The sequence below is a fragment of the Elephantulus edwardii genome, unplaced genomic scaffold (assembly GCF_000299155.1).
Source record: "Elephantulus edwardii isolate Elephantulus edwardi_28Jun2011 unplaced genomic scaffold, EleEdw1.0 scaffold00010, whole genome shotgun sequence".
NCBI lineage: Eukaryota > Metazoa > Chordata > Mammalia > Macroscelidea > Macroscelididae > Elephantulus > Elephantulus edwardii.
In genome coordinates, this window is record NW_006399760.1 from 23,208,850 (window position 1) to 23,226,052 (window position 17,203).

At 35.2% G+C, this 17,203-nt stretch overlaps 1 protein-coding gene across 1 annotated transcript in view; it reads right to left on the reverse strand.

Moving 5' to 3' along the window:
• ARL5A (ADP-ribosylation factor-like 5A) overlaps nt 1-17,203 on the reverse strand; it is a 25,814-nt gene continuing 8,611 nt past the window's right edge. Inside the window, exons 4-6 of the mRNA XM_006880769.1 lie at nt 15,017-15,100; nt 3,751-3,902; nt 1-198 (exon numbers count right to left, since the gene is read on the reverse strand). Coding sequence (XP_006880831.1) covers nt 150-198; nt 3,751-3,902; nt 15,017-15,100 — 285 coding nt within the window. The 3' untranslated portion in view covers nt 1-149. The remainder of the gene's footprint in view (nt 199-3,750; nt 3,903-15,016; nt 15,101-17,203) is intronic.

The following is a 17,203-nucleotide window of genomic DNA, read 5'->3' on the forward strand; positions in this document are numbered from 1 at the left end:
TTTTCAAATAAGTGGTCTTAATTTTTCTTCTTATAGAAAAAGTTTAAATCAGTTTATTATAAATATATCTAAACCATTAATTTTTGCAGCTTTCTGGTAAAGTCCAGCACTCCATTTATACAAAGTCTATGAGAAGAGGTCAGTAGAAATCATCTAATCTTAAGTCGTGACATCATCCACTCAAGTCCTTGGCACAATCTATAAAAACAATAATTAAAAAAAAAAATCCTTCAATTAAATTCTGAATGGAAAAAGCAAAACTACACAAGCAAAAATGAGGTAAAAAGAAAACATAACAAACCTCAAACCTAAGCCCAAGTTAATTCAGCCTCACAGTGATCTTAAGTAATACTGTCTCATAGGGTTTTCAGGACTGCAATCTTTTCAGCAGACAACCATCTATACTCCTATGACTTCTTATTGAAAATGTGCGAAAAGCAAATTAAAAAAGGATCTAGTGTTACACTTACTTAAACATTAAAAAAAATTTAGAAATTAGTCAAGTTCAATGTTTATGCTGTTTTTGTGAAATCATGTATCATTCTCATGCATACCCACACCACTAGTGTGTCTGGTTCTCTGCTATGTCTCTGGTGCCTAATATACTTCCTGCCATATAAAAGGAGGTCAGTAATTATATAGTGAGTGACACTAAAGCAACTTGGAAATACAAAATTTTTCCACTTTTGAAAATGTATTCTAATAAAAAAAAATCACGAATGTACACAGATGTGTATTTATTAAATACACAGAATATTTATTAAAATATCCCCTACAAACTTAATAAAGGGGAGTACTGATATCATGAAGAAAATATTTAAATGTCTATAAAACAGAAAAATGTCCAGAAGGGGAGAAGACGTTAAATTACAAAAATTCTTAAGATAAACTATTAAAAATTTTTTCAAGACTTTTATGATAGAAATTAAGAATAAGGGAGCCCTGGTGGCCTAGTGGCAAGACACTGCACTGCAATCCCAGAGGTACACGGTTCAAATCCACCAGATGCTCTGCTAGAGAAGGAGGGGGCAATCTCCTCCTGTACTGGTCAGATCTGATTTGACGGTACACATAAAAATACAATAAAAACTGGAAAAAAACAAAAAAAAAGAATAAAGACAAGATAGCAAACTCAATATACTGTAGAGTTGTTAAAATATGGTATACATATAACATGCACGTTACATCTATACATAAAAAATAGAAGGAAATAAAATACCTCATACTAATAATAGCCAGTTATCACTATACAATAAGTTAACTGATTATAATTTAAAATACAAAAGGGATGCTCACTGAGGTAAAAAAAAAAAACAAAATGTTTAGTAAACAAAGTGTTGTAGCTATTTCAAGAGAACAAAATGAAGTATTTATATACAGCACTAACCAGAATCTAAATTGAGCTTCTTAGAGCTGTTAAAACTGTTACACTGTTAAAAAAATAAAAAATTTCAGAATTTCGTGTAAGCATGATTCTGATGCTGTAAAATGCAAACACACACACAACCAGGGAAATTAAGTATAAATGTCTTTTACATTTCACCAGCAAAGCTGGAAAATATACCAAAGAATTCTACGTATGGTAATCAATGAACCGTCATGGCACTGAGATTGAAAGCATTCCCATATTACAGAGGAAATTCAGGCTTAGAAACTATCAAACACTGCAATGAAGTTAGAGATGACCCACACATCTGATCCTCCAAGTGCATCGCACAGGAAATGGTTCATCTTTCTTCATCTGAGGAACTGCTGCTGCATCTTAACAGCAAAGACACTGCCTTTGGGTTAGCAGCACAATTCTCTATGGAATTTCCTATTCCAGCAGAGCTCCCTAACAATTAGTACAAGTGAGTCAAAATTTGCTCTAATTACAAAGTTTGTGATCTACAATCCACTAAACCAAAATGCAGAGGAAGAATTCAGATCTCTAAAACTAAGAATTCAGATCTACTGGTCAGACTCAAGATGATAAACTTCCAATCTTTCCTAACTGAAAAGTACACCAAACTAAATTTGAACCTCTATTTAGAACTGGCTGTCAAAGAAGTTTCAAAAATGGGATGTGATCCAGAGGCAATGGTGAAGGGGGAAGTTCAGGCTGTTCTGAAGGACTTGGCAAAATATAGGGTCCCAGGAATTGATGGTATACCAAATGCCATATTTCAACAGATGCTACAATGGCGGAGAAATCTGGAGGACAACTACCTGCCAAGTGTCTGGTAGAGATCCATATTTATTCCCATTCCAAAATAAAAAGGTGACCTGACAGTGTGGAAATTATCGACCAATACCACTAACATCACACAAAAGCAAAATCCTGCTGAGGATTATTCAGGCTTCAGAGCTGTTATATTTAGGGTCACTTTGAGTGACAGGTGATTTGACAGCATGTAACAACATTTAGAATAATTCAGCTTTTAGTTAATTTTTTTCTCAGTGTTTCTAAATGCATATACAGCCAATTTTGGGGTTTAAAAAAATTTTTTTATTGGTTTCCTTACAAGTTTGGATACACACTGTGCTTCAGTTTCATTCACATTGTTACATACAATCATTCCCATTTGTTATGTTTTGTAAAATGAATCACCACTGAATTATGCTCACCATTATGCTGTCTTTCAAGATCCCTGCTGGATCTTTTCCATTTTTACGCCTCCTGCCTCCACCCACCAAATTGTGCAAACCTATGATTTCCCCCATTCCCATCCTCACCCTTCTGCTTCCCACCTCTGTTTCCCTGTTGGATCCTCATATACATTTAACTACTTATCTTTCCATTTCTACAATAATGGCCTTATGCAATATTTGTTCTTATGAGACTGAGTTCACTCAGCATATAATGAATGCTCTCTAGTCCCTCTCAAGTTAATAAGTAATTTTTGAAATCACTGTTCCCGAGTGTTGTATAATATTCCATTGTGTGAATGTACCACAATTTCTTAATGCATTCAGTTGTGGTTGGACATTGGGCTGTTTCCACGTTCTGGCAATGGTTAATAACAATGCTATGAACATTGGTGTACAAATTTCCATTTGTATCTCAGTTCTCATTTTCTCGATTTTTAAAAAAAGAACTGCCTCAATTTACTCAGCTTTCTCTACCTTTTAACTTATTTCAATCTCCTCCATATTATTTCTCACTTTGTTTCCCTTCTAGCCAAAATTAGTTTCCAAAAGTTACTCCTCTTTAAACTGTGTGTAACGATGTCCACTTTCCCAACACACAAAATTTGCTTCTAATCTGACTGACTGAATTTACCAACTTATGGTCAAATTCAATAGTATTCTATCCTATTAGTCCTTGATCTTACATTTAAAGATGACCGCTATTTTCTTTTTGAAAGCCTTTCACCTTTCAATACCTTATTAGAGCGAATCTCTGTTAATTTTCAACTATAACTGGAATTTCTACTGTAGATTTAAATACTTCTCATTCTCCACTCAAAGGCCTTCACAGTGTAAGTTATACAATCTTCTGAAGAAGTGTTTCCTGTTACTATCTCCAGATGTCAACTGTAATTCTATTTCACTCTGTGTGTGTACCCCCCCCCCCGTTAATTCATGGATGTTTTCTGTGTATTATGTCCATGTTTTATATTTTGTAGAACTATACTAAAAGCTCTGATGGTAGATAGGGGTTATGTTTCTTTCTTAGAATTCTTTGTATGTGGCAGGCTTTAAAATTTATTTAGAAAGAAATATTTGTTTTTAAACTAACTACATGGCATCTAAAAGAAGAATGCTTACCCTTCGCCAGTAAGAGCACAGCAGGCCTGGATATGCCACTGATGATCTTTAATAGACGTGAGTTTTAAAAACTGGGAGATTTCTGCTACAGTCATGCACTCTTTAACATCTTGTTTATTAGCAAAAATCAGCAGTCCAGCTTTCCTTAGGTCCTATCAAAGCAAACAAAATTGTAAATGTCAGTTCAATTCTCCACCTTAGTTAACAGAATATTTTTCATAATCTTTCTGAACAAAATTTCTGAACTACTTGACTTAAAAATACCTCATACCTATTTGCAGGTAATCGTAAAACTTAACTCCACAAGTTTTTAAATGAATAAAAATGTTATGGGCTTATTTCTAAACCGAGATCGTACTAAACCGGTTATATTCATTCTGAGACCTACTACCCACCCCATCTTTTTCAAGAAATTTTCAAATATCTTAGATTTGAGTATGCAGAAATGGGGTCTTCTTTTTGTTGCTGTTAAGTGCCATTGAGTTAAGTACAACTCACAGTGACCCTATGAACAAAAGATCTGAATTCTGTCCTATCCTGTGCCATCTTCACACTTCCTCTCACACTACAGCCCCTTGCAGCAGTCACCGTGTCAGTTCACCTGGTCGAGAATCTTCCTGTCCTTTGCTGACCCTCCACCTTTTCAAACATCATGTCCCTCTAAAAGGAGCAGCTCCTCTTAGCAACATGCCCAAAGTAAGTGAGGTGATGCCTCCTCATTCTGGCCTCCAAAGAGCACTCCAGCTGCACCCTCTCCAGGATATATTAGTTTGTTCTTTTAGATGTCTTTTCTAGGATCAGCATTAAATAAATCAGATTTCTCGGTGAGCTTTGGTGGCCTAGTGGCAAGAAGCTGCACTGCAATCCCAGAGGTGAAAAGTTCAAATCCACCAGATGCTCTGCTGGAGAAGGAGAGACAATCTCCTCCTGTACCAGTCAGACCCAATTTGATGGTACACATACACACACACTAAAATAATAAAAATGTAAAAAAAAAATAAATAAATCAGATTTCCCTGGCCAGGTAATAAAATTTTATCACTTCTACACTGTGACCTTGAGGCAAATTCTTTATTATCTTTTAAAATCTCTTAACTAGTAATTATAACCATACCTAGAGTTTTTATATATATCCTTCACTGTATAAATTCTGAATCTCTTAACTAGTATTTATAATCCTTCTATATATATAAACAGCTCCGGTAGCTTACTGGCAAAGAATTGCACTGCCATGCCAATACAAAAGGTACACAGTTCAAACCCACCAGATGCTCCGCAGAAGATGGGCAATCTCCTCCCATGTAATTTACTGTCTCTGAAAACCCACTTTCTTGCAGTACATAATAACATATATAAAAGTTCTTCATAATTTTTCTGAATCCTCTAAACTAGTATTTACTCTCTAATCTGAGCAAGCTGTCCACCACACTAATTTACTTCCCATAACTCCTGTAACACTAAGATAGCTCAAAGTAGTCTCATTTTACCGATGAGTAAACTAAGATTCAAAGACTAAGTTCATCATACAAGGACATTAATCTCAATTAACAGAGCCATCATGAGATGCTCCCATTAGAGCTGCTGTCACTACATCTGCAAAATGCTGGATCAACTTAACTCCTACTGATGTGGTGTGAGTGAATGAGCTATGTGCCTAGCTTATGGTGACAGTTCAAAAAATATTAGCTCACTTATTTCCCTAAAGAGAATCCTTTCAATTGTATGCAAACCCCAAAATGACAACTTTGTGCAAAGCGTATGAGGATTTCCACCAACTTCTGCAGTTGGAAATCAATCGAACATGCAATTAAGAATCAATAATAACAACAGGTGACTGGAATGCAAAACTAGGAAATAATGGAGGGCTGGTGGTTGGAAATTACAGGCTTGGTGGCAGAAATGAACCAAGAGCCTGAATGACTTGATTATGCAATGATTTATTCATTGCAAATACCTTATTTAAAAAAAACCACAAATGATTATACCCACAGACCTCACCTGATGAATTACATTGTAATCAGACTGACTACCATTTGTGGAAAGAATCATTAGAGAAGCTCAACACTCAGCAGTCAAAAGTCAGTCAGGTGCTAAGGAACAGATCATCAATTATGCCATTTACAAATTCAAACTGAAACTGAAGAAAATGAAAACAAGACAAGAAGCGCTTGAATTTAAAAACCATGTCGAGAGTAGGTTTGAGGAACTGAACACAAATGAACAAAGAGGAGATGAGCTATAGTATGACACCAAAAGGTCATACATTACAAAGAAAAAAAAACCAAAACAGATGTTAGAAGAGACTCTGAGAATTACACCAGAATGTCAAAAAGCCAAAAGAAAAGGAAGAAATGGCGACATAAGTGTTGAACAGATTTCCAATGCCATAGTTTTTCGTGTGGCTCCATTTTGTCTTGTTACAAGACTTTCAGGATCAAGAGATTCCTGGCCAAGAAACAAAAGCAGAACTGGCCCATTCCTCAGTGGATTAGAATGAAAACTGGCAATAAAATCAGGTACAAATCCAAAAGAAGACATTGCAGAACGAAGCTGAGTCTTTAAGGAGTCACACACATGATGGCAGCGCACATAATGATCCTTCATTCATTAGCACCACATTATGTCAAGTTGACTGGCCATATTGGGTTAAGATTATGTTACAATCTGATCACTACCCATGGAACACACTTGGTTTTTATGCACCCACATTTTCAATAAATATATAAGGCCTATGGTGTAAAAAAAAAAAAGTTAAACGGAAATGTTTGGGAATTTTTTTTTTTAAGTTTTGTGTTTTAGTTAATGTAAGATGTTCAGGCATTGACTGCATATTTCCTCAGTGGGTACAGGTACTCTCTTTGCTGCTCCCTCTTGGTCTTTAGCTTCTCCTCAAGCAGCTGAGCCTTTGGTGCATGGCACATAGATCCAGAGGTTTGTACTTCTTGCCCGTACAGTACCTTCTGAGGTTCTCCTGCTTAGTCCGGTTGGTAACAGTGAAAACACAGGCAATGGATTTCTGGACAATTCAGATTTTGGAAAGCTTGGAAGTCACACCACTGGTCACTCTGGTGACATTCAGCTGGGAAAGCTCCACCTTCAGGTCATCCAGCTGTTTCAACAGCTCCTCTTTCTTGCCATGAAGGTCCTGAGCCTTGATTTTGGCCAAGACTCAGCGATAGAACCCTGTTACCAACTGATTCCATAACACAGATTTAAAGGGCAGCCTGAGAAGACAAATAAAGGATTACAATGAAATGTGCAAAGAGGTGGCGTCTGAAAATTAAAAGGTAAGAGCTAACCCGCCAATTCTCAAGCAGAGAGAACTGAAGAACAAATTCAGGGTTTGAATTCCAATACGAACGGATGCTATGGGCAAAATCTTGAATGATGCAGGAAGCATCAAATGATGAAAGGAATACATGGTCAATGTACCAAAAAAACCTGGCTGATATGGAACCATTTCAAGAAGTAGCATAAGATCAAGAACTAATAATAATAAAGGAAAAAGTTCAAGCTGCAGATAGCATTGGTAAAAAGTAAGGGCCTAGGAACTGATGGAATACCAAGTGATCTAGTCATATAAAATAGAAATAGATATAGCTCTAGATGTGCTAACCAGGCTGTGCTAAGAAATCGAGATGAAATTTAGACGATGGCCACCTGGCTACCTGGAGAAATATTTGTACCCCCTTGCAAAAGAGGTAATCCAACAGAATATAGAAATTACCAACCTGGTGTACAAGTTGCCACACCACGTTCACTTTTGGTTGCTGTGAGGCTGAACACCGTTGACACTGATGTGTCAAATGCGTTAATGAATGTCTACCCAATGTAGACAGAGAGGGGTGAAGCGTCCCGATTAAAACAAGCTTGGAAGGAGGAGTCGCATCCACTTCCATAATAGGTTGTTAACAACAATAACAATCATTAGTATTACTTGCAAGTAAAATCTTGTAAAGATTATTAAAAAAATAGCTACAACAGTACTTTAACTGAGAATTGTCAGAAATTCAAGCTCAATTTAGAAGAGACCAGAAATATCACTGCTAATGTCCGATGGATCCTGGCTCAAAGCAGAGAATACCAGAGGATGTTTGTGTTTTGTTGACTATGCAAAGGCATCTAGCTATGTGGATCACAACAAATATGCTTAACATGAGGAGAATAGGAATCACCAAACATTTAACTGTGTGCATACAAAAACCTAACATAGACCAAGACAGTACTGCAGGGTTTAAAATCAAGAAAAATATGTGTCAGGGCTGTATTCTTTCTCCATTCTTATTCAATCTAAGCACGGAGCAAATCATTTGAGAAGCTGGACTTGATCAAGAAGAATGTGGCATCAAGATCTGAAGGTGGCTCATCAACAATCCACATTATGCAGATGGCACAACTTTGCTGAAAGGACTTAAAATACTGCTGCAGAAAATCAAAGACTATATAGCCTTCAATATGAATTACACCACAACATCAAGAAAATAAAACCACTCACCACTAGGTCCAAAGGCAACACCAAGATAGATGGAAAAAAGATTAAACGTAATGGTTTAATTTTGCTTGGATTCACAATCAACACCTTTGATAGCAGAAACCAAGAAATCAAAAAAGACTTCTTTTACTGGGAGCATCTAATGCCAAGGACCTCTCCAAAGTGCTAAGAGCAAGGATGCCAGTTTAAAGACTAAACTGTACCTGTATCAAGCCATGGTCTTTTCAATTGATATGCCATCTGAAAGCTGTACAATGAAGAAGGATGAAAGAAGAATCGATGCTCTTGAGTTGTGGTACTGGAGAAGAGTATGAATATTCCATGGACTGTCAAAAAAACAAAAATGTCTTGGAGAAAGTGCAAAGATGGCAAAACTTCACCTCACATACTTTGTGCATGCTGTAAGGAGGGGCCAGTCCTTAGAAAGTCCTCATGCTGGAAAAGGTGGAGGTCAGTAAAAGAGAGGAAGACACTCAACAATGGACTGGCACAGTGACTGTAATAATGGGCTTGTGTACATCATAGATAAGAATGTCACAAGATAGAGGTCAGGTTCAGATCCCTCGATCACAGGATCTCTAGAAGTCAGTCTATTAAATGGCACATAATATTGCATAAACAGACTAAAGAACAGCCACATGTTGTTATTTATCACTTTATTAATTAAAAGCATATGACTGATACTTTATTAACCCAAGAACAAAACCTAATAAAATACACCTACAAAATATGCATAGCTGATATCATACTTAATGGTAAGAAAATAGATGGTTTCACGTCAAGATAAAAACCAAGAGATGCTGTTTTCTGTTACCACTCCTATTCAACAGTAAGTCCTAAAAAGGTGAAAAATACACAGCATGTGAGGAATAAACTAGCTTGTAGATGACATAGTCTAAAAAACTGATTAACAATGCAAATAAGGGGTTATAACAAGGTCAAGAGATACAAGTCACTTACTTTCCTTTATATCAGCAATAAAAACAAAGATTTAATAAAACATGACAAAATCTGTATGCAGAAATATACAAACTTTCAACAAGGGGCCGGAGGAATCCAAGGCAGATATTTTATGTTCATAGATAGGAAAAACTATTGAGATGTTAGTTTTTCCTAAATAAACCTAGAGAATCTACAAACCTAGAGAATGCTACCAAAATCTCAATAAATTACTTCATAGTCAATAAGAAAATTATATACTTAAAAGTTCACAGAGAGAGTGGGTGCAGGGTGTGTATGGGGGAAGAGGGTGAGCATGGAGAAGGACCCAGAAAAGTCAACACAATACTGAAGAACAAAGTTGGAGTACTGATCCTACATGATTTTAAAGCATGCTATTGAGATACAGTAATCAATTCAACGTAGTACTGACTAAAGAATAAATATTAACACAAAAATAGTCAATTATGCCAAGTGAAGTATCTCTGTTACAAAAGAACAAATACTGCATGGTGCCACTGTTGTAAAACATGACTGACATCGGAGTTGGGGGGTAGACTGAGAAAGATGGGGTAAATAATGTATACTGCATTGAAATAGATGAGGGAGAAAACTGTTTAAAAGGGATACGTGATTAGGTATTTTTGTCATGACAGGAGTCCAAAGCAAAGGCTGCACAGTGGAGTGGACCTGGGGGAGAGTTTGTAAAACAATGAAAGAATTTTTCTTTTACTTTTCCAAGAGGGTAGTGAACTAGGGGGTAGGGTTCAGAGGGGAGAAAAGTGCAACAATGAATGAATGGGGAAAAAAAATAAAGAATGTAAAGCACACACATACATTTCTGTGGTATAGCAGATAACGTGTCATCAGTGTTTATCTAATGAATGAATAAAGTAATAACATAAAATTATTAAAAAAAAGAAAGACAAGGAATAAAGAATAATAAAACACGTTGCTGTACACTTTTAATTGACGACCATGCTTAGAAACACATTTTTCCTTCAATGTATTACCGTCATTTGCGGCAATGTGATAAGTAGAGTAAGCAGAGGACACAAAAGTAAACCCATACAAAAAAAGTCTATTGATCTATGCTTTTTAACAGTGCTAGAATAATGGGACACCCACATTCCCCATCCTTCAAATCTAGACTCTCACAGTTAACAGCAGTTTACAAAAATGAATTATCAATTATTTAATTAGTTACCTAAATGTAAACAAAACTTTAAAATGGTTAGAGGACAGCATACAAAATATTTGGGTGATCATGGGTTTGACAGTAAGTTTAGATGTAACACTCAAAGTATAATAAAAGAAAGAAAGGAAAACACCACGCCACAAAAAACCAAATTTTAAGCAACAGATTATTTAATAAGCTTTATTAAAATTAACAATGCTCTCTATAGTTATCTCTGGAAAATGTTAAGAAACCGAAAAGAACTTGTATCCAAACAGAAAACACATAAAACACAATAATAATGAAACAGTAGTTAAATTAAAAAGATTGGAACATCTCACCAGACATACAAATGGCAAATACATATATTAAAAGATCCTCAATTTTCTATACCATTGTGGAGTTGCCAGCAAGCCTATAACAACTCTTGCCAACTTTGTGCACAACACAATAAAACACTGCTGATCTGTGCCATCCTCATGATAACGGATAATGTTTGAGCCTATCATGTCATTAGGGAACTGCAAATTAAATATCACCACATACCTACTGAAATAGTAAAAATCAGAAACTCGGATAAAACCAACAACAACAACAACACAGAGTAACAAGAACTCTCATTCATAACTGGACTCAGTGCAAAATGGAATAAGCACTTTGCAAAACAAGTTGGCAGTTTTTTACAATCTTATTATAATGGGCAGCAACTTTGTTCCCAGGTATTGTCCAAATGAGCTGAAAACTTATGTCCACACAAAACTTGCACACAAATGTTTATAGCTGCTTTACACATAACTGCACAAAACTGGAAGTAATCATGATGTCCTTAAATAGGTGAAGGCATACATTGACATGATTGTGATACATTCATACCCACACTTAAAAACAAAACCCACTGCTGCAACTGAATTCTGATTCACAGTAGTAACCCTATGTTGGGTTTCCAAGGCAATTTATTAATCTGTACAAGAGGGCTTAACCATCCTTATTCCTCAGAATGGGTGGTGGATTCAAACTGCCAACCTTCTGGCTGGCAGCCAAACATGAAATGCACTAGGGTAGGAGGGTTCCTTTTAGAGAAATTATATCCTATTTCATTCTAAGTCTGTAACAACCTAGAAAAGGAAAAACTGAGAAAGTAAGGTTGCAAGGAGGGATGACTAGGGAGAACAAGGGACCTTTAGGGAAGTGTAACTACTCTATTACACTATAAAGGTAAACATGTGGCAGTATATATTTGCCAAACCCCACAAAACTATGGAATACACGGTGTTAATCCTAATTCTGTCTTTGTAAACTATTAATCTGGTTAATGATATATTAAGTTGGTCCATCAACTGTAACAAAATTATCAAACAAACTCAACAGTATACAAGGCGATGAGGATATGGGAATTCTGTACTATGTTAAATTTTTCTGTCAACTTAAGTTTGTTCAAAAAAAAATAAAGTTTAGTATCTTTTACAGTTGAAAAAGGAGAAAGATAAACACTAAATTTCTTATTTGATAAAACAGGTTGTACAAGTGTTTTCTGTAACTTTCTAGAGTGGTTTTTCCATTACAGCGCCCTCTGCAGGATGCTAGATCCTGATGATGCACTTAACAACATATCCCACTAACTGAATACTTTTAAAGTCAGAAAGGGATACTTCTAGGATGTTAAGTTTTATAATTTTATGTTCAATTACTTTTGACTATCTGTGTAAATGGAAAAAATCTGAAGGGATGGATTGTAACTAAACAACCCAAATCATGGAGTGTAACATTCACTCATAATAACCCTCTAGTATAAAGTACACAGACACAGAATGTACATCACCTTTACAGAAACAGACTGTCACATCTTCCTCCAGCACCGTAATTAGTAGGTTCAACTGTCAGTTTTCTAGTTAGGAATAATGTGCTATAACCACTACACCAGAAAGTTTCTGTGGCCGTAATTAGCACTTAATTCATTACCAAGGATACAAGTATTTTTCTCTTATCCTAAATGGAAAACGGTATAATTATCAACTGTTGATATGTGGCCTAGTCACTCAGCAGATGAACTTTCCATTGGATTTAATTACTTTCTTCCGGGTTTCAGTATCTCTTGACAGTATGTTAAGTCCTTTATATAGGTCAGGTTTGCTAATGCTTAAAAGAACAAGCATTTGACCTCAAAAATACTTGGCACAAGGTGTGGCCTAGTAGCAAGAAGCTGCACTGCAATCCCAGGAGTGAGCGGTTCGAATCCACCAGATGCTTGCTGGAGAAGGAGGCACAATCGACTCCTGTTCAGTCAGACCCGATTTGATGACACACACAAAAAAATAAAAAATAATTTAAAAAAAAAAACATAACAAAACTTGGCACACGGTGAAAAAGTTTTTCATGTTTTATTGGTAAGAAATTTGTGTTCATTAGTTGTAAGTGCTGAAAATACGTGGAGGTGCCACTTGAATGAAAATCATAAATTACAAGAACTGATGTAATTTATTAAAGGTTCTAAGAAAGACAAAAACCCAGAAAGCTTCATCCTACTGAACATAGGTTGTTCCCTAGCTCTCAAAGGCTTGGATACTGTTTATTTGGGATTTGTAAATTAAAGAACAAATAGCTATTTTAGCCATCTACAACTACTTATACATCTAATTTCTAAAAAGTTAAATTACCTCAAAAGCAAACATGAAAACAATAAAAAACAGATATATTAACGTTGCTCAATTTAAGAGATCAAAATATAAGGTGAACAACTGTGTACACATTCCGATGTTTTGAAAAACTTCAAATTTTTACTGTCAAGTGTCATGCGTTTCCAACACATAGAGACATAATGGTTGTTTTTTATATTCTCATTATATCTCACTGTCACCGAGTTGAAACCAATTCATAGTTGACCCTCTACTGGTTTTCAATATTGTATATTGCAAAGGATGAGACGGTTGATCTTTCTCCCATAAAGCCGCCAAGATAAGCAGTCTTTGGACTAACAGCATAACTCCCTACAGACCACACTATAAGGATATAAAATACATTCCAGTTTTGTCAAGGAGATTAGCATGCAAGACATGTTAATTATCTTCTGTATACCAATTATAGTTCTCAATTTACTTCCTAAGTCTTAATTTATAAATATAATTCCTAGAAGTTGGGTGATTCAGAATAAAACCATATTTTGTCTATCTCAACTATCTGAAAATTAACAACTTTTAAATTTTTCACCTGATGTATTATGAAGCTTTGAGAAATACTTGAAAACCTTTTATATAGAAGTCTTATACACTGTAATACACATAAAGAATTATTATTGATGGCAAAGTTTTGTTTACTGTTTCCTCATACTCAAAGTTGCTTTTTAGTTACTTTTTTTCTGTTTCTGTGATTTATTTATTCTTCTCCAAAATTCTACCAAATTTTCCTTAGGCTCCTCACTTCTCAGATACTCTCCCTATTGTTTCTCTTCACTTTCCAGCAACGCCTTACTTTTCTGTTTTTTATCCCAGGAAAGAGCAACAATGACTGAATGCCTAAATTGAAATCATGGCTTTCAAAAACCATTGCATAACCATGCTGGGTCTCAAGTTTCCTTATCTGTCAGTTGATGAAGTCAAGTTCTGCCCAAGTTAAGATAACCTGATCAAGTTAATGCCCCTAGATGGTAAAAATTTCAACAACTTTGGATCTCCTACTGCACAGATGACGTGGATAGCATAGGCTAGGACACGGTTCAGATCTGCTGTTTACAAGATTGCTCCGAGTTATATTTGACTTGACAGCATCTAACAACAAAAACAACTGTAATACACACACACACACACACACACACACACACACAAATAGTAAGGCTATTTGAACACACTACTCAAAGAGTAAAGCACATAGCCAAGAGAGAAATGCATCTGCATCTCATTTTTCAAAGTCTCTGTAAACCTTTTGGTGTAAACAAAAGAACGTTACATAACAGCAAACTATAAAGGAGAAAAATATGCTTAGTTATCTGACTCTCTTAAAACTTACAGAAAGGTTATAAAAAACATTAAATTTCTAAAAGAAAATTTCAAAAGCCTATCAAGTCTTTATTAAAGTTAATTCATACACTATATATTTAAGCATTATTTTTTATAGTCTCAAAAAGAAGTTGAAAAAAACAGCATGGAAAATAACTGTCATTATATTAACATTTACATGATTTTATAGTCTATTATCATTGACATGACAGTAAATTAATTCCATTTTTAAATCATACTATTACTAATATTTTTCAAGGACTAAGATATGACTAGTAATATAGTTTTGTTTAATCAGAGGGACAGGATTAGCAAAACAAGAATAACGTTACAAAATAGTGTGATAAATGAGTAAGACTTGCTATACACATGAATACGTTAGATTTGCATGTCCTTTGTTGATCTTCTGTACAACTAAATCTATCTAAAATGCAAAATGAAAGATTTATTAGGAATTCTTTTGCCCAGGAAAACTTCTAGACCAAACTTATATAGGTTAACCGAAATAAAGTGCCATAATTGATTCCACAATCTATCTAAAGCTTCCAAACTTACCTCTATTTTACGAAATGTTAATAAAGAAATTATAATCGGAAAATATCTATTTCAAAAGTTATTAAGAAGTAGCTAGAACAAATATCCCATCTGTAACATAAAAATACTACTTACCTCATGTGCTAACATTTTATAGAGTTCTTCTCTAGTTACAGAAATCCTTTCTCTGTCTGTACTGTCCACAACAACTATTACAAACTAAAATAATCACACAAAAAAAAATCATTAATGACTGTATAATGTTATTTCTCTTTTTTTTTTTGTATAATGTTATTTCTTAAAACTATCAAATGCTTACTTGATTTACAGGCTACGAATGTCAAAGACTTAGAATCTTTATAGTATTAGAAAAGCAGAGTGATAAAGTACATTTATAAACCTAAACATCTGACGTCAATCTTTAGTTTGCATTATACTAATTTTTAAAAAATGTGATGCTCTGGCCTAGTGGCAAGAAGCTGCACTGCAATCCCGGAGATATGTGGTTCGAATCCACCAGATGCTCTGCCAGAGAAGGAGGGGCAATCTCCTCCTGTACTAGTCAGATCTGAGTGGACGGTACAGACACACAAAAAATAATAATAATAAAAAAAATCTGATGCTCAAATTTTAACTTATATAGAACAGAGTTCAATTTTCTAAATTAATATTTCAAATATTAACAAGCTTATAATCATCTGGTTGAATTACTGTAAAAATACATTATAATCATAAATCCAAGTAATTTCTAGGAGATATTTATAAATATTAATTTCAAAACCTAAAAGGCACGTGTATAGGAATAAATTAATGTGATAGTAAAATAACTCAATTTTCAAAACTGAGTAAATTAAAAAGATCAAGTCTGTATTTAAACTTGTTTTCCTTATATGCATGAATGACCTGCAAGAACACCCTTTCCTGAAATGACAATGACTCGTATCAGAAGATGTGAAAATAAATATGCAAAGAACATGTATAGCCATCCTACTCCTTCACTTTTAACTTTATGCACCAAAAAACCCAAGGACAAAGAAAGTATCTATAGAGTTAATGAACTCATTTTATGATATCTGTTCAAGTTTATCCTTACTACCCACTTAAGCATGTGTTGTTTTTCAATCCCAGTAAAAGTACTTGACTAGGCCACTTCAAGTACTTCAACTTGGTTTGAAAGACTAGTTACGATATCATGTTAGTGAGGACGCTATCATCTCTGCTTGTAAAATCTTGCTTTAGTTCTGTGTGTATTATGGCAAAGTGATTCCCCAGGAAAGCTTTTTTGTATGTGTGTGTCTATTGAACATGAAACATCTTGAACAAATTCAATTACTATTAACATAACATATGGGCAATGGTTCAGCAACTACCGACCCCAGGATGGTATAAGGTTTAAGGTGAGTACAGCTCACAACACCACAGCTCAGGTCACACCTGTTCCAGTGAAGAGTGGAAGGCTAAATGTCCTTGATCATGCCTATTTAATCTCCTTGGGAAATTAGCTCCAAATAAGTGATAACCTGAAACGCTATGGGAAGTAAAATAGCTAGATTAAGTAGGGAGATAATGTCACTCCTCTAAGTAGCAGGGTTTCTCTGTCCTCCTTCAGCTTGAAGAAGTTACAGAAGAGGCCTTCCCTTCCTCCCCAAGGGTGCGGACTGTAATTCTCTCAGGGGATTCAGATAAACTAGGTTCTGCTTTAAATTTTACAACACTGTGCCTATAATTGGTTGTTTTGTGGTAAGGAGTTGCACTACCAACCCAAAGGCAAATAGTTCAAATCCCTCACCAACTTCTTGACAGGAGAAATATGGGCATTTTCTTCCCATGCAATCTACAGGCTCTGAAAAATCCCCTGGATTATCAACTATGAGTTGTTTTCAACTCGACAGCTCATAACAACAGTTAAAGTAGCATGATTTTCAGGTTGGGTTTTTTTTTTTTCCAGATTCCATCAACAATAAGCTATGGATAAGAGAATCACTTTTCTAGTTCCTCTCTTATTTAATAGCTTACTGTTCTACACTGCTTTATAATCCAAATAAAAAAATTCTTTAATGAGTATTTGTGTTACATAAAAGAAAATGCACAATAAAATTTTGGCATGATTCAAATCACCAAAAAAATTCACTGCCATTGAGTCTGTTCCAATTCATAATGACCTTCCATGAGGTTTCCAAAGCTATAAATCATAACAAAGACACTGTCCCAGTGCTTTTCCTCGGAGTCACAAGTGGATTTGGACTGCTGGAGTTGTAGGGCCTTTGAGTTAGCAGTACAACTTGCTATGGACTAAGCCACCAGCACACTATCACTTAACAA